The 24101-nt window shown below is 38.7% G+C and overlaps 1 protein-coding gene across 1 annotated transcript in view; it reads right to left on the reverse strand.

Annotated features, from left to right (window-relative positions):
* The window catches only part of LOC145988747 (transmembrane protein 39A), an 88357-nt gene extending 65013 nt beyond the window's left edge, over positions 1-23344 (reverse strand). Inside the window, exon 1 of the mRNA XM_083123886.1 lies at positions 22656-23344. Coding sequence (XP_082980012.1) covers positions 22656-22973 — 318 coding nt within the window. The 5' untranslated portion in view covers positions 22974-23344. The remainder of the gene's footprint in view (positions 1-22655) is intronic.
* Positions 23345-24101: the final 757 nt, after the last annotated feature.

Here is a 24101-nt window from a genome sequence, read left to right on the forward strand (position 1 = left end):
AATTTTCAGTGAATAAAGTCCCATCGCCGCTTTATTATATACCTCTCAAGACTGGAGTCTGCTGCTTCTTCTTCGCAGTACATTGCAATTGACCTTATGGTGTTACGTCACCATCGACAATCTAGACGTCCGGTTCAATGCCCATAACTGAAATGATAAGTTTGCTTGAGTATATAACTCACTATTAGTATTAGAAGCGTAATGTGAGCGGCACAGCCAGGGGGTGGCTTTTGGTGCTCAAGGTGATTCCGCCTCAAAGTCCAAAAAAGTAGTGTTTACTATCCTTTAAAGAATTTCCCCAAACAGTATTTTTTAATCTATGTGTATTACACGTATTTTTTTTTAAAAAAAAATCGAAAAATGTTCGGAACAAAAAATACAAAGGAATACGAACAAAATATTTTGGTTGTGTGAAGCACTCCCCCTTCTCCGAAACAGAATCCTGGCTGTGCCGCTGTGTTAAAGTAAGATAAAATATTTCTTCTTCCAGTTATTTATCAGCGAATCAGACAATCCTGATTTAGTTTCGAGAAACTTGTCACGTACACAAACTGCATTGCTATTCTTTGAAATAAAGAACCATAGATGGCAGCATGCAAAATGAACAACGGTTATATGAGGTGATGCATAAAGCAGTTTAGAAAGTGGTTAAGAGATGGCACCACCCAGGAGAACTTATACGATTGTAAATAGAGATAACGGAAAGAGCAGATATGATGAAATAGTGATTGTATATATTAATACTAATTATGAAGAAATAAATAAATAAATTTAACATAATAACAAGATATAAATAAGGAGAAAAAGGGAATTATCATTCAGTAATGGCATAAGTGATTAATATACAAAAGTAAAGAAGTCGAATGGTAATTTTGATTTTGTGTCTATTACAGTTCCCACGAACTGAGAGTTTCGTGTGGCTTTTGGGTTGTTTTCCCCAGGTGTAGCGCCATTTCACGGCAGCACCCAAGCACATTTGGAAGCGCATACATTGTAGCTCCAAGTTAAGGTTAGCGCCGGCTAGGCGGCGATCTTTAACTAACCCCTTTCTCTTTGTTTGTCTGGGGGATTGATTTTATTAATATTTCCGTCAATTTGGATCGACAAAGAAAAAGGAAGAATAAATATTATTGATTATAAGAAGAAGATGCCATATTAATTAAAAGGCCATAAGAAGAAGATGCCATATTAATTAAGAGGCTGTAAGAAGAAGAGGCCACATTAATTAAGAGGCCATAAGAAGAAGAGGCCATATTGATTACAAGAAGAAGCTTAAAGAAGATTAGCTACAATAGAAGAATAATATTGTATAAAAGGATTTACCAAGATATTAATATTTGTATATAATTATTCAAGAATATAGTACGAATTGTACCCTCCGTAGTGGGTTAAATCTGTTGTTTCTTTTCATATATTCTTAGCGTTAGTAACCTTGGTCTGTGCCCAGAGGTATCTCATTGTCTCTCCCCTGTGCTAAGCTGGTAGATGCTTACGTGAGAGGACGTGGCAAACTACTACACTGATACGTAGCCTAAGTCGATACAAAAAATGGGAAGGCAGGGCATTTGCTGTAAAAATTAATTTAATTTACACCTGGGCGTAGGGGGGGGTAGCTAACTTTTGTGCGTTCGTCCCACTCTGGCATCATCTCGATATTTTTTTCTCACTGAGGGGCCCCCAATATTTTACTTGCAAGGGAGCCCCAGATAACTGCGCTACGCCACTGACAGCGTGTCTACTGAAAGTAACGTTTAAGCCCTACACTATATACTTGATCTTCCCTCCCCCTTAAACAGAGGATCCCATCCCTACCAAGACCATGGATGTATTACCCCGAAAAATAGTTTTCATGTGTACGTAATAATTGATTTTTATTTGAATACAATAAATAATAGCCTGTTATGTTAGTGTCCATATTTTTTTTAATTGTAAAAATTTTCGAAATAACGGAAAACTAGCAGTCTCAAATGTCATTAATTAAATTATATAAATATGCATTTTGAAAAACTAAATATGCTGACCAAGGCAGTAATTTAATTTTATTAAAAACATAAACTAAAACGTTACGTTTTAGTTTATGTTTTTAATAAAATTAAATTACTGCCTTGGTCAGCATATTTAGTTTTTCATAATCATGGAAACGAGGCTTAATGGTGTTAAAATATGCATTTTAAGTGTTTGTGGAGAATAAGATTTTAAAAGCCAACAATTTGGGTATATAAAACAAATTTTTACACAACTTAAGACAGAAAATCCAATCTGGGCAAATCAAATAACATGCTGCTGTTGTCTCGTCGTCGTCTGTTAGCCAAATCTGGCTTGTTCGTGTGTTTCACGTACAGTGGGATCCATAAGTATTAACAAGTAAATTGTCCATCACCACGTTTACTCCCTTTGTTTTCTGCAATGAGAGCTGCTTCAAGAACTGACACAAAACACCAAACAATATGCTTACAATCTCTGAACCAGTAGATGTCAAAATACAGTCCTTAAAAGTACGTAGGATGAAGATAAAGACCAATGAAAATAGTCATGGACAATTTGCTAAGCAATACTCATGGATCCCACTGTACATAACCCTAACTAGAACCTAAGGCCGAGACGAGAATATAATAAGATGCCTCCTTCAAAGAACTCGCCCCCTCCACTTGCGATAATTATAATTATTTTAGTATTCCACAGCAATAATTACATGGATTTTATCTTAAGTGCAAATTTCACTTGCTTTAAATTACCCTGCGAATTTGACATTATTTATTTTTCTGTTTTATTGGGTAATGTGCAAGGTGTTACTATGAAGTACAGTGGGATGCACAAGTAATGCTCGGCAAATTGTCCATGACTATTTTCATTAATTTTTTCTCTTGTATCTGAAACGTTTTTAAAGACTAGATTTTTACGTACGCTGATAAAGAGGCTGTCAGTCGTTTGTTTGGCCTTTTTTTTTTTCAATTCCCGAAGCTCTAAGTGTATAAAACAAAGAGGATAAAGATGGTGGTGGACAATTTGCTTGGTAATAATCATGCATCCCACTGTACACTTAGTACATCTATTACAGCATACAGGGAATCAATAATTTTGACGATGAGAATGAGGGTTAACTTAAACTAGCGTTTCGAAGAAAGTGAAAGATATTAATCAAGAGTTTGGAACATAGGCTATATAATAGGACCTGAACTCACCAACTTTGGCTAGAAATCGCAATAATACGCGGTGAGCCAAAAAAAAATAAAGAAAAAGAAAAATAAGCAGTATACCAACAATAAACATTATATTTTACTTTATACCACTCAAAGGGAGATGTTATTCAAGAATCTAATAAAGAAAGGAATACCTCTTCCAACTTCTTTATCCTGTTTAATATCGTCACCAGATGTAACAATTGTATTTATCATTTGTAGATTTTTTCATGATATTAATATAGACATATGAAAATTGTAAATATTCAAAATGTGTAACTTAAGATAGTCACCAGATATAACAATTGTATTTATTATCAATTTTAAATTTGTATGATAATGATGTAGATAAATTATGTATAAGAAAACTGTATATATTCAAAATTTGTAATTTGTGTAACAGTGTCATGCATGACATATTTTTAGGACACTTGGTGTAGAGCTGGTATAACAGCTAAAACCAATAAAGTATGAATGAATGAATGAACATTATATTTCAAGAAATGATATTATCAATCACAATCTATGTATACTGAGAATATTGTTTAGCCTATGTATTGTAATGCAGCTGTAGAACAATTATTGACAATCATCTCATCAAAACGCCAGACATGCATTTTTGTAAAGCATTATTGTGCGAAAAGCGAGCAAAAAAATTCTTACATCAATTTCCTTGCAGGCTTGTAATTGAATCAGTGGCGTAGCGTTATAGTACGCCCGGCGTTCCCAGATTTAAAATTTCAAAAATGCGTAAATGCTGTGAATATAAAGTAACACTTGACTAATTCCATATATGTTTGACCTTCATGGCATTATAATAGCTATTTTTCGCGATCCGCTTGCAACGCTCCACTCTCAACACTCGTTCTAGCATCTTTTTTCAATGCCTTTCCTAGCCGGACGCCCTTGCTGTCTTTCTGGAGGGAAAGTTTCAATGTCTACAGCACGCGCGTAAATGCTCTCTCATACGCCAGCGTACGGAGCAGCACAGAGTTCTTCCGTGATTGGTTCATGTGACCCTTCCTGCCTTCTGAAGCAGACGACAGCGGTAGAATCGAATTCCTACCTGGTTCTTCGCGCTCATGCAACTCGTGCTATGTGATGCTACAATACGCAATATTGACTGACGTAACTTTACCAAACTCAAATATACCGCTTCTTAATGACCACTGCATTGTATAATTTATCGCACGAACAGCGATGTGCATTAGAAACTAAAAGATCAACACAGTTTTTGTCAAATAAGTTGGTGAAGTCCCCGTGGTAGAAATTCAGCCTGTGGCTGCTCTACCACTTAACCCGCAAAACTATTATTATTTTTATTATTATTTTTTCGTTATTATCTAACTGCTTAATATTGTGTCAATGGAAATGTTTACCATTCATTTGAAAACTCTTAACATCGAATTGTCTCTGGACAAAATTATTTTAAAATGTTTATCCGCATTCTCAAGATGTAATAAACAGTGGTCTGAATTACTAATCGGCACTGTTACGTCAGTAGAGTGTACGATATTTGGATCATCCACCCACCTCCGTGTCAGAGTGCTTTGCACAGTGCGCCAAGACGACAGAGGTCCCTGGTTCGAATCCCGGCGTCAGCACGGGTGTTCTTTGTCAGTGTCCCTTCATCAATATCATCACTCATATTCATATTCGCAATTAACCAAAAGTGGTAGAAAAGCGAAATAAAATAAACCAAATCAATGAGTAGCAATGACGTCTACTGTTGTGCAGGGACGTCTACTGTTGTGCAGGCGCTTGTGATTCAGGTAGGTTTTTAATGACTTGCGTCATGCAGAAAGATATAAAAAAACAACACCAGAGTTCAAAACATTTGTTGCATAGTGAGGCATCTAATTTTCTAGATAAAACATGCATGGATGATGAAAACCCAGCTGACTTCAGGCAAATAAACAATACCTGTGGCGACTAATACCATACGTAAATTATTAAGCAAGAAAGGGCCGACCCTTCCTTCGGACTTGGCGTTCCCACCCGAAATGTCCATACTACGCCACTGCATACCATATCGCTAAATGTAGTGCCCAAAATATGATGTTCGAACCCTCCCCCCACTACAGAAATACCTTGACCATTGATTTTTTACACTTTATCAAGAGCTTCATATCTCCCATCCTCAAATTGAATATTGAATCCTCCCACCAAAAATTTTGGACTTACTGTTGATATTGAAGAGCAGATAAAACATTAATTCTCAGTCCCCACACGTTACATTTTCGGCAAAAGTGTCAGACACAATAATAATACACAAGAGTTCGATATTACCTCAAATTTAATGTTCACTCCCCCTAACTAAAATTCCCGGCAATCTAAGACTGAACACTGATATTCAAGAGTTGGATATTGTCCCCCTAACATTCAATCCTCAGTCCTCCACCAGAATGCACGTGCCGATTTAAGACCTAATCTAATGTTTAAGAGCTCCACCCGATAATACACTGCTGTACTGTTCACGTCAACTTCCCATCACAAAAATCCCTCCCCCCAAAAAAGAAAGTTGGGTGGACGCAAGTTGGGTCCACAAACCTGCCTGTGGGCACCCATACCTCTAAATACTTCCTTTTTTCATCTAATGGATTAAATATGCTACACCAGGGGTGTAAACGTTTTTACATTTATTTTAGAAAAATATATAAATGTTGAATTTTATATTATTTTGAGGGAAAAAATGCCTCCCAAAAATTTCGGTGGAATAGAATAGAAAAGTCTTTTTATTTACTACAGAGCGAGGTTCAGCCTTGGGCTGCTCTACCACCTAACTCTGGTGATTAAAAGTTACAATACACATATTTATAATACTAAAATCAAATATATAACATAACATGAATGAATTTGAAATAAATGAAAAACAATATATTTTTTTAAGAAAATACAATGACAGATACATTAATACACACACACACACACACATACACACGTGTACATACGAAATTTCCAAATCGAGACTAAAATAGAATGCACACAGGTTGAAATATTCCTTGTGTCAGATAAGTGTTTGCAAAATACATGGTTTTACTTTAATTGATTCCTGTTGCTTAGCCGTACGAGCTAATGCTCAATTGCAATAAAAATGTCTGTGCCATAATCCTCCCTTGTGGACTAGATATATCGGGACTAGATATACTAGACAGTAGACACCTTAAATAAGATGACATCAGAAATCGAATCCGGTCCTTGTTGGTTACAAGGCAATAACGTTACCTGATTGACACAAAGCGAGAGTGTTCTATTTAAAATAATACTCGTGATTGTGACCGTATCGCCCTCAAGCTTATCCCTTTCTGTAATCAATGTTAATACAAGTAACGTAAAGTAACCTGTATTTCACAAAAATCAAAAGGTCTTGGGGATGTCTATGTCTCCCCGATGGTGTAGTATTAACGTTGTCGCCTTGTAATCAAGGAGTCCCGGGCGCGATACCCGGTGGAGGCACATAGTGGTTCGGATCTTACTTTAAACTGTGGGCCAGTCTCGATTAGCCTTTCTGTACATAAAGTGGACTTTGAAAAGAACTCAAAAGGTCCTGGTAATTGATGGTAATAATTAAAGAGAGAGCTAAGTTATATGTTCTGTGCCCCTCCCAGGAAAAAAAAAATCTAGATTCGGCTGTATGCGGGTGTACCTAAACGGTATGAATGCTGCATGAAGATTGCACAGGATTATAAGTATGAGGCAACTGTGAGACTGTAGATTTTTTTTAAAAAATGATATTTTTGTATAAAAAGTTTCAGCTCTCAGTTCAAGGTTAGGGAATTAGGGTAAATTTTAAAATTTTAAAAACTATTTTATCAAGTTGTCTCCGTAAGTGTTCAACGTTAAACTCGTAAAGTGTTCAGGGTTTAAAATTGAACAACTAGATATACAACTGCCCAATTTTGACAAATTATGGATATGGTCATTGGAACATTCAAAATGTTGCAGAAATACGTGACTGTTCCTGCAGCTTTTAATGTGATTTATCAACGTCGAAAAGTCGTTATGCTTTGTTTGAGTTTGTTTTTATGTCCATGCACAGAAAGGCTACCGTTGCCTAGCGGAATATCCTATAAGCCTACGATAACATTTCATAAAACTATGTATATATATATATATATATATATATATATATATATATATATACTTCTAGAAAAATTAGAAATTAAAATTTGTTAGCATCCATGCCAACAAAACACGAGACCATGCGATAATATCTTGCCCACCCTTGTCCTCATCTAAATAAAATTCTGTACACAGGGTAGAGTCGAAATACTTTCGGAACATCTCCAGCGGACTGCGCGAGTCTGTCTAGCGAGCCTAGTGGGCGTGTAGAACCTGAGCAAGGGGCTTAGCGATAGGTTCTGGGTTGAGATGACGTCAGCGGCTCGCTTGGTTAATTGGCTGCTTCGAGAGTTGTGACTCGTTCCGATGCTTCAAATACATAACAGCCAAATATGTTACGGAAATAATCTCCCTCTACTGCCTTGTCAACGAATTTAACTACCGTTCATCCTTTCTTACCCAAGGAGCTTGAATGCTGAAAGTTTTCACTCAGTCTGTACCATTCAGAGAGTTAATCTACCCATAAATAAAAAGAGGGGTATGTGATAATTCCTAGCTGGGGGTGCTTATGCAATTTATCCTAACTGGAGGGAGGGGGAGTGCTTCATGAAAGTTTCCTTAACTGGAGGATAGCATCACCGCTTTACACCCCCTTCGAGCACTGATTTTAAGTACATTAATTACATTACAATGTAATAAAATATTTCTGTTTTCACTCGTCTCATGACGCTTCATCTACATTTTCACGCTCGCCGACCAAAAAGTTTCATTACCAACTGACCACCTCAGCCCCTGCGCGCGCTGCCCCTGGGTAAATGCAGGCCCGTAGCTAGAATTGATCTCCAGGGGGCGCTCACGAGTTATCATTGTAAACCAAGTCCATTTTTCGAAAGTTTAATATTATCAAATGAAGGTAAATTATGTGTGTGAGTGCGAGGGAAGGGGGTCATTATGTCAATATAAAATTTAGAAATATCGTACAAACACAACAGTTTTTCTCTATCTCTGACACAACAGTTTTTCTCTATCTCTTCCAAAACAGTTTTTCTCTCTCTCTTCCAAAACATCTCTTGAAATGTTAATTGACTGCTACTGGCGTCACCTCTTACTACGCACTCCCTACTACTTTTGATGATACAGATATTTATATCATACAAGAAAAAATACACCATATTCAGTTATAGTGCCAACCGTACATTCCACCCTCAAACGAAGAAATTAAAAAACCTTCGTCCCCAAAAATTGTCGCAAAAAGTCACAGATTTCTGTCCAAACGGGTGGCCACATCAGGGGCAGGGAAGGTACTGATAAAGCTTGTCTTCCCATTACGCCTAATGACCCAGAGGCACATTATATCAGATTTCACACCTAAGTAAAATTTTCGGCGAAAATGGACTTCCCGTTTTGCCGAATCCCCTTTCGCCGAATATTTTGAATGAAGGAAGGCTCCTTCATACATTTGACGAAAGTCGAATCTGAGGAAGAAAAAGAAAAAAGGAGGGTCATATGGGTTGGTTTTTGCGTGGCTTACTCTGTACGTATCTCTGACGTAACAGAGTACGTCACGAGATTGGCAGTCTTCACAGTTCTCTTGGGTCTCAGCTTCTACTGCCTCGTAGAGCTCCGACGCAGTAAATAGTCCCTAACGAACCTACACAAGTTATGTTAAAGAAACAGCGAAATGATTTTAAAAAAGTATAAAAGATTACCTACACATGGAAACAGATCTTCATATGAGATCGTTGAAGGTAGTCATTCGTTGTTTACTGTTCGCGGCTGACGGGAGAGCAGTTGGGGTGGGGTGGGGTACCTGAGGGGAAACTTACACAATCGCTTGCAAGGGTGGAAGGAGGAGAATTTGTTTGTTGTGAAGCAGTTGACAATCTGGCGGGGAGGCGAGCAAAGAAAGCACATGAATTATCGTTCTTTTAACACGTAACGAATTTTTCATGGATAGTAAAACCGTAATTTGATGACAAAAGATTCTTAAAACATTTATGAAATGGAAGATAGTAATCACAGCCGCGCTTTCATGTCTTGAATCTTGGCTATATCATTATGTGGGAGAGGCAGGAAGGGGAATAGGCACTTTCTCTCTCTCTCTCTCTCTCTCTCTCTCTCTCTCTCTTTCTCTTTTTAATCTTCCATAAAGAGCAATGAAAGGAAAACCGAAAACTGTTCGTATTTTGTACCTACAGTTCCTAAATAGAAATTACAATTTTTGTAACTATAATTGGCTTACGCAGAATTTTGTCGCGAGGTGTTTCAAGTTTGTTTAGATTTTAGTATTTATAGTAATAAAAACAATACATTGTTTTTTGATTGATTGATTGATTTGCTTCGCCTTTTGTTCCACTTTTGGCTAATTTGCGAAGATGGTGATGAGTGGTGATATGATGAAATTGATGAATGAACACTCACATACAACCATGCCCAGGCCAGGATTCCAACCCGGGACCCCTGGCGTCGTAGCGCGATGTGCTAACCACTCCGCCACGGGGACCGGCAATACATTATTTTTATTATAACATTTATTAACAATAGTAATCTAGTAATATGAACTGTTTATATTTTCGCTGGATGTGACACTAATTAGTTTAAAACAGAGCACGAATTAAACATTTCTTCAGCTTGCCCAGTCAGTGATCACAACAGGTTCATTGACCAGACCAGACCAAACATACTCTTTTTAAGAGTATTATACTCTTTTAGAGGTTCATATACTCTATACTCTTTTCAATTTGCAAAAATCCCCAAATATACTCTTTTCCTTGCTATTTAATTTCATTCATTATTTTACGCGTGAAAATGCCTTAAAATCCACAGAACGGAAAACGTCAAGATGTCAACAAACTGAAGTATTTACTCCTTGACTCAAGACTTTCCTATGAACAATTTCAAGAGTCATTTTCATATTCCATCAACAAGCAAAACATATTTCAAATTCATTGGAATTTAATGATAATGATTAGGGCTGAGCCGATACCATTTTGAACCGATTCTCTTATCAATTCCCACCGATAGTGTAAAATAAAAAGGAAGTTTTAATTTTGCATAATTTTCAGGATAAGTAAGACTGTCAAGAAGTCGCACGGGATTTTTGCGGACCCCGTGAAAGACCAAAATGCCGGAAAGTATCGGCTGGTATCGGTAGCTGAATCCCAACCGATACTTTCCGATACCGATACATCGGCATCGGTATCGGCTCAGCCCTAATAATGATATTTTTGAAACTTACTGTGTAATTTCAAAAGCCGTTGAAAAACATCTTGAAGATTGGGGGGAAAGAAAAGAATCAATGATGTGGAGGTGGAGGTCAGTGTGCAAAGATTTAGTACAGGCTGGGTCAAATTTAAAAGTGATTGTGCCTCTTATAAAATTCTTGTTTACTCTGCCTGGTACAGATGTTGGTTGTGAAAGACTCTTCAGTGTTATTAAAACTTATTGGCGAGAGGAAAAAAGTACACTCCTGGTGTCAACACTCGAACAAGTAATGGAAGTGAAATTCAATGTGGACATGACCTGTGAAGAGTTTGGACTGGCAATAAAGGACGACTTAAACATACTCAAGAAAGCAAAATCATCCCAGAAGTATGAACGATGGTGTCATTGGTGAGAAAGTATTTGAAATTAGCTAATTACATTGGACCCATAAAATTTAAATCTGTAGAGTGTAGGCCTATTTTATAGGGGCTATAATAGAAGCAATAACAAATAGCCACCCTTATTTTAGTTTTCTTTTTGTTTTGTGCATGCACACCTTCAACCTATAGACTATACTCTTTTTGGTCAACAAATATCTGGTCATCGAATGCTGTGATATTTCATCTGGGTTTGTGTAGTTTTATTTTCGCTCGCTGTGTTGTGTTCGTGATAGCTCTTACACCTCGTAATAAACCGTTTCGAAGTGGAACAAAGAAAATTCTGCACAATCAGTGGCATATCCAGAAATGTTTCGGGGGGGGGGGGAGTATGAACGAAATGTCTACAAATAATAATAATAATAATATTTTAATTGAATTAAAGTAATACTAATTTCAATATATAAATTAATATATTATTATTACGTGACTAGGTAAAGAGGCAAACAGTGTATATTCATTCTGTAGTTTACCTGTAGTTAAAAGTAGAAACATTTACATAAGAACAAGTGCCTCGCAATTAAATTAATGTCAAATAGAAGAAGAATTGAATACTATTGCATAACGAAATAAATGTTAGATACAGTGAAGTTTCTGATTAATATTGTATACATATTGTTATGAGTTGTAGTATGCATAAACCTTCTTTCTAATATCATTCAAAGCCGTACGATCCCAATATAATCCTTGCCATCCAATAAATTCACTAATGCTAAACGAGTATTGTTATTATTTTATTACTTGGTAATCTTTTCGTTTGCCCTAAATAAATACATTATGTCTTTCAAAGCCGTATGATGTCAATCCTAATCATTGCCTTCCAATATATTCAGAGTAAAAATAGTAGTACTTGATAAGTATTTCAGGTGCTATACTTCAAAGCCGTATTATATTTATAGCTATAATCCTTCCATTCCAATACGCGTTCAGAGGAAATTATCCATCGAATATGAAAAAATTGCTAAAGGAGTATATTTACATTATTTAATTTTAGTACTGCATAGTCCTTTCGGGGAGGGTCCGGACCCCCAGCAAACTTGTTCTACGTATTATAGCGTAATATTTGCCAAGGAGACAGATTTAATTGAATTACTCAAAATAACGTTACTGGTTTACGTACGTACAATGTAAACGTCTAATGGAAAGCGAAAAATAAACGGATAGGTATTATTCATTCTGAACCCTTCCACAATACGTGAACGTCTGTGTAGTTATTTTGCCGGCGATTTTGTAGCGCTTGAAACTTCATTGTTGTTTCTGCAGCAGACGACATCTTACGCCAAACACACTTTCTGCCGTCACCCATATTTTGCAATTGAACACGTCCAGTTGACGCATGCACACTTCCCTGCCACTTGCGATTGTGTTTTGTCTTCACGAGCTATTTTGTTGTATCCCTCCGCGTTCTACTGTGGGTGGGGTTTAGAACGCTTCTAACTATCTGCACGAGATGTCGCCACAGTGCAGGGACACTTTTACGTATTGCAAGGGTTTCGTTTTCCTCAAACAGTCTCAAAATAGGAAAACTGACTTCTACAGTGATGATGTTAATGTCAAGTACAATGAACATTGCACGTCCCCAACAAAACAGTTTTCCATAAGCTTGTGTGGTTAACGAGATAATTGCATGTGAAAATTACGGTTTTCCCCATTTTTATGCCCAATTTACTTATTAAGCAGGGTCTTTTTTTAAATTTCTGCTTTGTAGGAATCACGCAGCCATATTTTCTGAAGGATAGAAAACAAACCCCGAGATCTTATCTTTTCTCGTAACTGAAAAATCTGTTTAAAACGGAACGTCTGCACTGCGCGTTTTCGTCAATGTATGAAGGAGCCTTAAGTTCTAAACCTGGCAATAAACTTGTGGTATACGAAGGATTTGTGTATCGCATTTGTAAACGAATGGAGGGCAGATCTTATTGGAAGTGTAGGAGTGGTTGTAAGGCATCAGTTGTTCCTCATAATGAAGAATTTGTGCCTAAATCTCGAACACACACAAACGAACAGGAAGTAGCGAGAAATGCAGCTCGACAGCAGGCACGTATCTAGAAATATGTTTGGGGGGGTTGCGAACCAAGTGTCTCGAAATAATAATAATAAAACTAAAATAATTATAATTATATTAAAATAGTCAATTAAAATATTCAAATTAACTAATATTACATGAATAGGTGAAAGTACTGTATAAGAATAGTGATACAACAGCAAGTATTCATTATCTAGCTTACGTGTAGTAAGGATGTTAGATCCAGTTGACGAACAATAAAGTTTCTGGTAATATTTTATGCATAATATTATAAGTAGTAATAAATCTTGCATAAATCTTCTTTGATACTGACATTCAAAGTCGTATGGTCACAATATAATAATCCTTGCCTTCAAATGAGTTTGTCGAAAATAAATAACCCTCGATTAAACAACAAGTATATTCTCATTATTTAATTTTTGTACTTAGTAAGTCAGTAAGTCTTTCGGGGGGTCAGGACCCCCTGTATCCCCCCTAAATACGTTCTTGCTAGACAGGTCGTTTCAGAATAAAGAAGGGAGTGCATGAGACATCATTGGAGCCAGTGCACTGGCAAAGTGCGAACCGACTGAAATCGTCCTAGATTTCGAAATAGCAGCTTTGAACGCAGTACGAAGCGTCTTTCCAGGCATCCTCATCCGAGGATACCTGTTCCCACTGTGCGAATTAAGCCTTTTGCTTGGGGGGGGGGGGATGCCACTCAGTGGCGTATTTGTAATTTCATTTCGGGGTTAGATTTTGGGGGGGGGTTAAATTTGTATATGTTACCAGCCAGTAAAATAAACGAGGGGAATAAAAACATCCCTGGACGGAACAAAAATAATTTTCCTTTGCCGGCGATAAAATTATTTGTGGGGGAAAATCCTCGACATCCCCCCACTCCTCGTTAATTCGCACACTGCCTGTTTCGTGTTCGACTTTACTCAGTGTATATGGAGTGTGTTGTCTCTGGGGCATTCGGCGAAACGCGAGGTAACCGGCTACAGAGACACCATCCGAACGTTTACGAAATCATCACTCTTTTGAAAGAGCTGCAAAGCGAGAATGAAGGGTTAATTATCATATTGGAAGCTGGTAACGAACCGAATCGACGGAGGTTTTTTTTTCACTTCAATTCCCTCGCCTCAGAATTTTTGGCGAAAGGGGATTCGGCAAAACGGGAATTCCCATTTCGCCGAAAATTTTGCTTACGTGAGATATTTGTCTCTGGGGCACTGGGCGAAACGGAAGGTACCATAAAGGAAGCTCGCCTATGAAAGAACTTTCTAAAGTCTACAGTATGGTTTTTAAAAAGGTAAAGGCACCTGTGTGTATGTTCACACATACCATGAAGGCTTATGGGGTTATGTGGAGGTATAGAGCTTCACATATTATTTATCTCCTCTCCGCCATAGTTGGGATGATGTGATCAGCATCATGCTTGGCCACTTTACCCCTCAGGGTTGACCCCAGGTATCCATTTATATGAGGCTGGATGGACCACAGAACCGCGCAGAAACAGGGAAATGACTGGAAAAATGGCCCAGATCACCTGCTCCGAGTCTAAAGTAAGATGAATGAATGTAATAGCAGTTTCTTCACCAAAGTTGTGAGCAAAATAATATCTTCGGTCTACATTTTCACTCTTCACTGCAAACAAATTAGAATACAAAATAGTTTTAACTAATGCTAAGGGGGCTGACGGCAGCACCGGGGAAGGGGGGAAGGGCTCAACACCCCCTGGCTCCTGCCTGAGTAAATGGATTGTTGCCATTGCTCACAAACATACCTAGAACCTTTGACGGCAAGATCGTGGGTAGACTTCTCACTGTAAAGTGGGATGCATGAGTATTACCCAGTAAATTGCTCATAAGTGGCGCAGGAACGGGGAGGGGGCAGTGATGTTCACTGAGGAGAAGCACATTTTTAAAGAAGTAATCGAATGGAAGATTAGATATAAATCTGATTCAGAAGAGTATACGACTGGCCTTCACTTTTGAATTTTTCAAATGGATTTTTGAGAAACTAAAAACTTCCACTATAAAGTGTTATTTACATTTTATTGAAACTATATGGTAATTTTAAAAATTGCAATTTTTGCAGAGGACGTTTTCGGGAGTAAAGCTTGTTCTGAGCTCATTTTAACAGATAAAAGAATAGGAAATCAGGGGGAAATTTTAAAATATTGAAAACTATTTTATCAAGTCATCGAATCTAAGTGTTCAACGTTCAAAGCTGAGCAACTAAATATACACCTCTGCTCAGAGGCGCAACCACGAATTTTTGTCGGTGTGGGGGGGGCAGAATCAGGATAAACGTACCAATAACAATAATAATAATTTAATGAAATAATAATGTTAATAATAATAATGTTATTATTATTGATTTGTATTATTTTACTTCGCTTCTTGTGGCATTTTTGGCTAATTTGCGAAGATGGGGATGAGTGATGATATGATGAACAGACACTCACAAACACCCATGCCCAAGCCGGGATTCGAAAACGGGACGAATATTATTATTATTATTATTAGTAGTAGTAGTAGTAGTAGTAGTAGTAGTAGTAGTATCAAAGACGTTATTACCCTCGTAAATTACGCAAAAAGGGGATACACGTTGGTGCTAAAGCATTTGTGTTCGAACAACCGATTTTAATTATTTTTTCAACACGTTCAATTTCCCATTAATAATGGAAAACAAGCAAACAAACTATTTTTGAAAGACAGAAAATGCTTGATAAATGCATTCCAAATATATTTCTTTTTACATTAATATGTATAACTTTCATGCATGATATATGTTTCACATATATGCAACATGGAGCGAGGTGGACACTAAATTGTGTACGTATTCAAGTTTCTTTAATACATATTATATACAACATACGTATATTATTTAAATACATTACACAACCAATTCATCAATTTCACAATAATCCAACAGCAAAATTTATATAAATTGTTTCTCAAATGTGCACGCTCCCTTTCCTCAGCACAAGTATTCAGACATTTAAAACAAAATCAGACAAGTGTAATTTACAATACATTGCAGAAAACAATGGAAAATTGCGAGCGAAACGAGCAAGAAAATTTTAGGATGAAATCTTTTTGCAGGCTGAAATCAATATTGATTTAATAGGGCGCAAATAATTTCACGGGACGCCAATGCATTCTCTCTTTTACAACTTTTGTCCCTCCCTGATTGTGTAGTGGTAATATCGTCGCCTTGTGATCAATGGATCCCAGGTTCGATAGCCGGTGGAGGCACATGGCACAGTGGTTCGGATCCCACTTTTAAACTGTAGGTCCAGTCCCGATTAGCCTTTCTGTGCATAAAGTGAACTTAAAATCACAAATCAATCAATCAATTTTAAAACATATTTTCATTTTCATCGTTCGGTGCCCAGGGCGACTCCCGCCGCCCCCTAGCTACAGTTCTGAATTTGATAAGACTAAATGAAGCAGGTAGTGCGAACGAAGCGAGCAAGAAAATTTTACGAAAAGTACTTTTATTTGCATAAAATTGGAAGTTGTGGGCGGTAATTGCCTCCTGCAGGTACACTTGACCGTCAATCTTTGCCTCCCCAAACACTCATTTCCGCCCAAGGTTGAGGGGGGGGGGGGCAATGGCCTCCTGTGGTTGCGCCACTGCCTCTGCTTAATTTTGTAAAGTTTATCGATATGGTCGTTCGAGTGTTCTTTTGCACAATTATGGTGAAATGGAGAAATGAGTGACTGTTCCTCAGTTTCGTGACTACGTAAGCCTGTTTTAAACTATTGCGAATAGTATCTAGTCAACAACGAAAGCAAACCACATTCGGGTGAACGTTCTAGAAGGAATTTTAAGGATATGTAAGTTTTCATACTTTGGAACATCGTGGCGGTTTTTCGAAAAGATAGGAAAATTCGAAAACTGTCGTGAAAACCTCACAACACGAAGGTAGAGCCATTCCCCTCTATTACTTTGAGAGATTTTGGTGGTGACACAATGTATAATTTCCTCATACCTTATATTTCATGACTCGGGACAATATAACGGGGCCTTCTCACCCCTCGAGGGATCCTGAGGTCGGTTCCGGGTAGAGGCATACTGTGGTTCGAATTACACTTAAAATTGGAGATCTACTCCTGATTTTCTTATGAGCATAATTGGACCACAAATATATATATATTTTTTTACAGTTTTGAGTCGAGATGAGAACAAGAACAAATTTAAAACTCGAGACAAGAGCGGGAAGCAGGCGCGTATCCAGAGGGGGGTTTAGGGGGCTCGAGCCCCCCCCCCGAAAGTTTTGGGTTTACACTAGATAAAATGAGGTTTTTTGTTTCTTGAAAAATATGACGATGATTTAAGGAGATAGACAATTATCGAGGCAAGACGGAGAATGTTCTATAACCCTGCTGTTGATAATATTGCACGTAAACTTTTATTGTGCTTTCGGTGCTGTCGCAGTGCACTTGAGCACTATGTAGAGACTTGTCGGCATTTGGAAGCTGCACAACAAAGGTAGCGCCACACGTAGGGCGATTCGTTGTAATTTCTAATCTCTGGAAGGCGGAAGAGAGTACGTTCTTGAATGAGAGAAGGAGTCAACTACTGGCAATATTAACGAATCGTTTTATCTGCGGAACGTTCTAGAATATAATGAGGATATAAATACGCGGATTCAATTTTTCGGTTGATCTGTACAAAGAATCGGTTAATGAGATATCAGAGGTAAGTGTGACAATTCATACAGTCGATTGGTGATCAGATCAGTCAGCGTCCTCTGGTTGCTTTATAAGATATAGTGATTCGAAAATGAAGACATTGACGACAGCAAAACTTCCGGGGCCTCGGTGTAGTGCTAGTTCGGTTCGAGGGCCGAAGAGATCAAGCCCTCTATCTTTCTCTCTCTCTCTAAAGTGAATATTTCAGCAGTACCGGATATTGGAGTGGTTTATTAAAACAGAAATAAGCTGCATAGATCAACTGAAAATCAAAGTTTTGAGTGATGATTTAGTTTTGCCAGAACTAAATTTCGTATATGCAGTCCGAGAATTTCATGGTATAAAAAATACTTTTGTTTAAGCCTACTGGGTTCGAAACACATTCAAACACTTAACTACCATAAAGAGACAGCCGAAAATTTTATGAATGTCGAGAAGAGAAAGCAAGAAGATGTTGCATATGTAGACATTTTAGGCGGAAATTGCAGGCTCTATCAGAACCCAAATCCGGGCTCTACCAACTGAGCCACCTAGCCATCCTTGACTTCAAGGATGAAAATATAGGAGAGAGAAGAAAACTGAGGAGCATTCCCACCGGTTGAGGAGAATTTTTGTCTGTGGTCAAACAAGTGCTACTACTTCGGGGTGACAATGACAGTGGCCTAATAAGGGAGTTTTCACACCGTGTCGCCTGAAGATTAGGTTTGTGCGGCCTTTTGTGTCGCTACGGTGTGAAACGTTGCTGTTGATTGGCCCATTCCAATCGACATGTATCGCGTGTCCCTTCGGTCTGAAACCTTCCTAAGTCTTGAAAATCCAAGTCACAAGGATAGAAAATTAGGGCCTTGTTACGGTTAGGTGTGAAGGCAGGCAAACGACAGCACCCTAAAGGATCATATCCAAACCTACAGGAAGAACGCATCTTACTTCAATCTCCAATACGGAATGATAAAAACTTTTGGTGAGTTGATTTTAAAAAATGTGTCCGAGATAAAGAGAGGCGTGCCCATGATTTTCGGAAGGGAGAGGGGTTACGCATACTACGTATATTTGGTGGTCAGTCCTGATTTTGCCATTTTTTCCGTCTTTGACGTTCCTCTTTTTTTTTTAAAAAAAAGGAATACTGGGTCAAATGGGGTTATGACCTCACCAACCCTCCCTTGGGCACGTCACTGGAGATAAATGAGTAAGCATTTGATCATACTTGGAGACGAAACATTAGATGTGTTGGGAACGGAAGGGTTTTCACTGTGCATTAATTGTTTCGTGATCCAGCCGTATTCGAGAAGACTTCCTTTGTTTCGTGCCGATATATGACAAGACAGCGGAAGCTGTGACAGGCATTTTTGAACACTTGTGAGTGCTAAGGGCTGACTCTGAACAATTTGGTGGGTTTCGGCTTTTATAAGAGCTGCAAACATGGGAGGACAAGACACGTTAGTGGTGTTCAGGCTCGAATCAGAGAGAAATATTCGAGAGCTGTCTGCGTCCAGTTCGCAGCCCACAATTTGAATCTCGCGTCGTCGAGTGGATTGTCCATCCCGTGCATGTGTAACACTGATTAACAATAAAAAAAAATTGGCGGATATCTTAGTATCCAACATGCGTTCTAAGACAATTGAAACATGCTGATTCAAAATATGCAAACCATTTGTCTGTAACACCCACCATTCTTGAGATATACGACATCAACCATTTATGTGTTTAACATTGTATCAAGGCAAACAACTCACAGACATAGGTTTCACTAGAGCACTTATTGCTACACGGAGTACTAGTGAACATGGCTTTAGCTAAGAAAATAGTGCAAATGCGTCACATGACACATATTCTATATAGTAACATCTAGTTGTAGGTATAATACACATATAAAATACATAGATATAGAATATACTTCCTTAATTTGAGGTGTGTTTGGTTTGAATTTCTTGGCTGTAGAGTTGTGTTTGTGTTGAGCATTTGGCATGTCGCGCTGAAGCATCCAACAGTAATCCGCCAACATTGCTGCACTCCATCGACCCTGATAGCGTGACTCCATCACCAAGATGTCCTGATGAAAACGTTCACCATGTTCGTCGCTGACTGAACCTAGGCTCTCGGGGAAGAAGTCAAGATGTGAGTCAAGGAGATGAATTTTGAGGGACATGTTGCAAGCCAGCTGTCTGTACGCACTAGTACACTTCTGCACAACATTCACATAGTCAGCAGATTTTATAATTTCCAAGGAAATTGGCTACGACTGACTTGAATGCCACCCATGCGTCTCTTTCAGTGCCACCCAGTAAGTCCTGGAAGTGGTTGTCAGCAATGATCTTCCTTATTTCTGGACCTATGAACACACCTTCTTTCACTTTCGCATAACTCAACTCCGGAAACTTGTTGCACAGGTACCGAAAAGCATCTGAGTCGTTGTCTAGTGCCTTCATAAAATTCTTCATGAGCCCCAGCTTCAAATGAAGCGGTGGCATGATAACTTTTTCCCGCTCAACCAACGGCACACGAAGGACGTTTTTACTTCATGACTGCATTCTATCTCTGATCGGCCAATTCTTGTTTATGTAGTGGTGCTTTCTATCTCTGCTATCCCACTCGCAGATGAAGTAGCATCACTTCTTCGCCTTCCTTATCCAACCGCGCAAGTTGCATGCACATGTCAAACAGCTGAACTGTGGTGACCACGACTTAAAAATCAAAGTATACGAGTTTCATATACTTTCTTCAGAAACGGTGTAAAAAAACTTCCGATGGGATTTGTCTGTTAGATAGCCGCACACGTAGCAAAACAGATCTGGTATATTTATGCAACCTCTGGACGCCATAATCCACTGTCACTCAAAATAAAAAAGAAACAAATGAAAGTATAGTAATGCGATCTTGTAAATATTTCGACGTATTACATTAAGTATAACTGTTTTCACAAACGACGAAAAAAAAATTCGGTGTTGCATGAAAAATAACGAAAAACGACGAAACATTTTTCGACGAACGGTATTCCATGAAAAAATAAAATTTGGCGATATCTTCAAAACCTGACGTGATAGAGCAAAACGGTCTTTAGATTTGAAATCAGCATGAAAAACTGCATTAGAAAACATAAACATCATGTCAGATATCTACGGCTTGTTTATCAGTGTAACAGCTTCGTAAAAACACTCAAAGACACCGTAGATGTTTTTATGCCTGATGAGAAGAAATGGACAAACCTACATACTGAGATGGTTCCGGCACACAATGTTAATGCATGGAAACAGAGGAGTCGAGTGGTAAGAAATGTTCCGATTTCACGTTCTGATTAAAATGACAGCCTTACAGTGGCGACGATTTAAGGGATAGTTGCTCCCCATTTTTTTGGCTCAACATTATGGCCTACCAAGAGAAAGTAAACTTTCCTTGCAACGCCATCCGCACCCCCCCCCCCCCCGCTCCGTTTTGGAACCCAATTGCCACCACTGGTCTTGAACATACAGTTGTGAGGTTCTTACTATACCCCTTAAAAAATGGTGTTGAGCCCCCCCCCCCCAAATAAAAGAATTCCTGGATACGTGCCTGGCGGGAAGGGCTTTATCTCGATACCATTCCTAGATCAAATGGAGCAGGGTTGATTCATAAGCATTAAAATGAATAGATTTACGTTTGTTCACAATTTTCATGTATAAAACTTCTGGTCCCGTTTCATTAAATTTCAAATAAGCTTCATAGTTCCATCTATTCCGGAAATATGTTTTTAGAACTTGTAAAAAAAAAAAAATCAAATAACCATAAAATTGTGACGAAATAAAAATTAATTATGCGAATTTTGCATTAAAAAACCGTAAATCTACGTGTGCACAGTAAGGCTAATCGGAACTGGACCTATAGCTTAAAGTGGGATCCGAATTACTACGTAGCTCCAACGGGTATCAAACCCGGGACCCCTTGATTACAAGGCGATGATGCTACTACTGCGCCATCGGGGAGGCCCACATTATATAACGTACACACACACACATGTGAAAAATGTCAAGCTCGAATTTAGTACCCTTACCCAAATGAAAAACGTTCCTGCACCACTGTTGCTCATCATGCATCAATCATCATGTTTATTCTCTTTATTTTACGCAATGAGAGCTTCAAGACTCGAAACAAAATGCAAAATAAGGTGTTGACAACCTCTGCACCAGCATGCAAGGAAAAATTAATTTTTGGTCATGGACAATTTGATGAGAAATACTTGTGCATACCACTGTACCACATATGAGCATTAAACATTATGAATTACATAGAGGGGGGGATGATAAAATTAACTCAATAAAACTCCCGATAATGTTGTTCAATTTTGTATAGGGGTTAATTTGAATTTGTATTTTTGCTTTCAGTCCACTTTATACACAGATAGGCTAATCGGGAATGCGAATGGACAGTTTCAAATGGGATCCGAACCACTGTGCAATGTGCCTCCACCGGAGATTGAACAGGGACCTATCTCTTTGATTACAAGGCGATCAGGGGAAGCACTCCACGTTAATTGAAAAGGGGAATACCCAAAGCACGAATAAATATTCCTATAAATTCCGACGACTCGGGAACAGCTGTAAAGATGCGGGATGCGTTTGTAATTAAACGAGAGGATGGAGATTGTAAACGGATGCCAACTGCATTGACTATTTCTATTAATCTAACTGCATCGACTATTTCTATTAATCTAACAAATATGCAATAATAAATGAGTGCTGTAGTCTATTTTTGCATTGTTAAACCACCATCCAAGTTCTTGAAAATCTTTACATTGAGATATTCTTATCAAGAGACAATTGTCATGATAACGATGACAAAATCTCGCATCTCAAATAACGTTCTTGAAATAAAAAAAAAAAAACATATGGAGTACAAAAATTATCAAATATGCAAAATTGATCAATAGGTACGTTCTGGATACGTAAAAACCCCCTGAAATTGACATGCAATGAATTTCTGGAAACACTGAAAGTTGTGAGATGGGGACATTCGTGAGATCTGGAAATTAATTACACTAAAGAAATTTATTATCAACAATATTGTTGACCGCGAACGGGGAACATACCTTGGTGTGTTTTTCCGATTGCTGAGGAGTGGACTGTGCTGCCACCTCTCTTTTTGTCTGGCCGCGGTCACGTATGACAACTGGAAGTGGTGGTGGCCGCCTGCTTGGATCACGTGTCACCTTCCTTCGCCTACTCACGGCGTGGGTCGGCGTGTTTGAGGAGCCCGAACCAAATTTTCTGGCCCACCATCGTCGGCCGAACCAAGCCACCAACATGGCGAGGAGCGTTGGGAGAAGAACTGTCATGCCAACACATACCGAAGATTCTTCGCTATCGTGAATGTCAGAATTCCAGGTCGGCAGCTGGCCCGTCCACATCCTTGAAAGACGCTGGGTTTCTCGAAAGACTGGTTGGGAGTACACAAGAACTGCACATTCCAACACGCTGCCAATTAACTCAATGATGATCGATGCAGCTTCATTAAAAGCGCGCGAATCAACCTTCTTCGTGGCGTTGACTTCTCTCTCGCTACACGTCAACACAACGATAAGGTGGCTTCCCGTTGGACTGACCTTCGCAGAACGATCTCGTTGAAGGAGACCCCGACACGTGGTATTCACTTTCACCACCTGCTAAGGACACCAGGGCGTAAATCCCTTTGTTTAACACACCACAGCAGAAACAATAACACCTCGACGTTGCACTGCATTCCACTCAAGCAATCTTAAATCTGCACTAGCACTGCACTGCATTGCCGGAAGCTTTCTGCTATAACACTGGTGGCGCCATCAACATAAACAACACCACGTGACAGCCTCTCAGGGACACGCCTTCGTTCTTGGTTTTTTCTTCTCGCGCTTACAGAAGGCGTGCGAGATAAAACTTGACTTGTAACGCAAATGAATGCCACAGAGAGAGAGACAAACAGTTCTTTGTTCTGTTACATGAGTTGTTAGCACCTTTCATTTTGCAGGCATGGCCAAGGGCGTGCTGAGAGGGGGATTAGGGAGGCAATCTCCGAAATACCTGTGGAATATTAGCACAAAAAATGAAGCACGTCCACACTTTTATTTTGGTTTGGTTTATTCTATTTCGCTTTTCTGTCACTTGTGGCTAATCGCGAAGATGAAGATGAGTGATAATATGATGAAATAGATGAAGAGTGACATTCACTAAGAACCAGGCCCGTAGCCAAAATTGATCTCCAGGGGGGGGGGGCTCACGGGTTATCAGGGGGCTTTGTAAATGAAGTCCATTTTTCAAAAGTTTAACAGTGTTAAATGAAGGTAAATTATGTGTGTGTGTGTGGGGGGGGTCATTAAGTTACATAAAGTTTAGAAATATCACACAAATACTACATTTATCTATATCATTTAAAATATCACTTGAAGTGTTAATTGGCTGCTACTGAAATCATCCCTTACTACACACTCCATACTACATTTGATGATATCAATCATAGTGCCTACCGTACTCGTACATTCCACTACCCGGCCGAAACAATA

This window comes from Lepisma saccharinum, chromosome 6 (assembly GCF_977018435.1).
Source record: "Lepisma saccharinum chromosome 6, izLepSacc3.1, whole genome shotgun sequence".
NCBI classification, from domain to species: Eukaryota; Metazoa; Arthropoda; class Insecta; order Zygentoma; family Lepismatidae; genus Lepisma; species Lepisma saccharinum.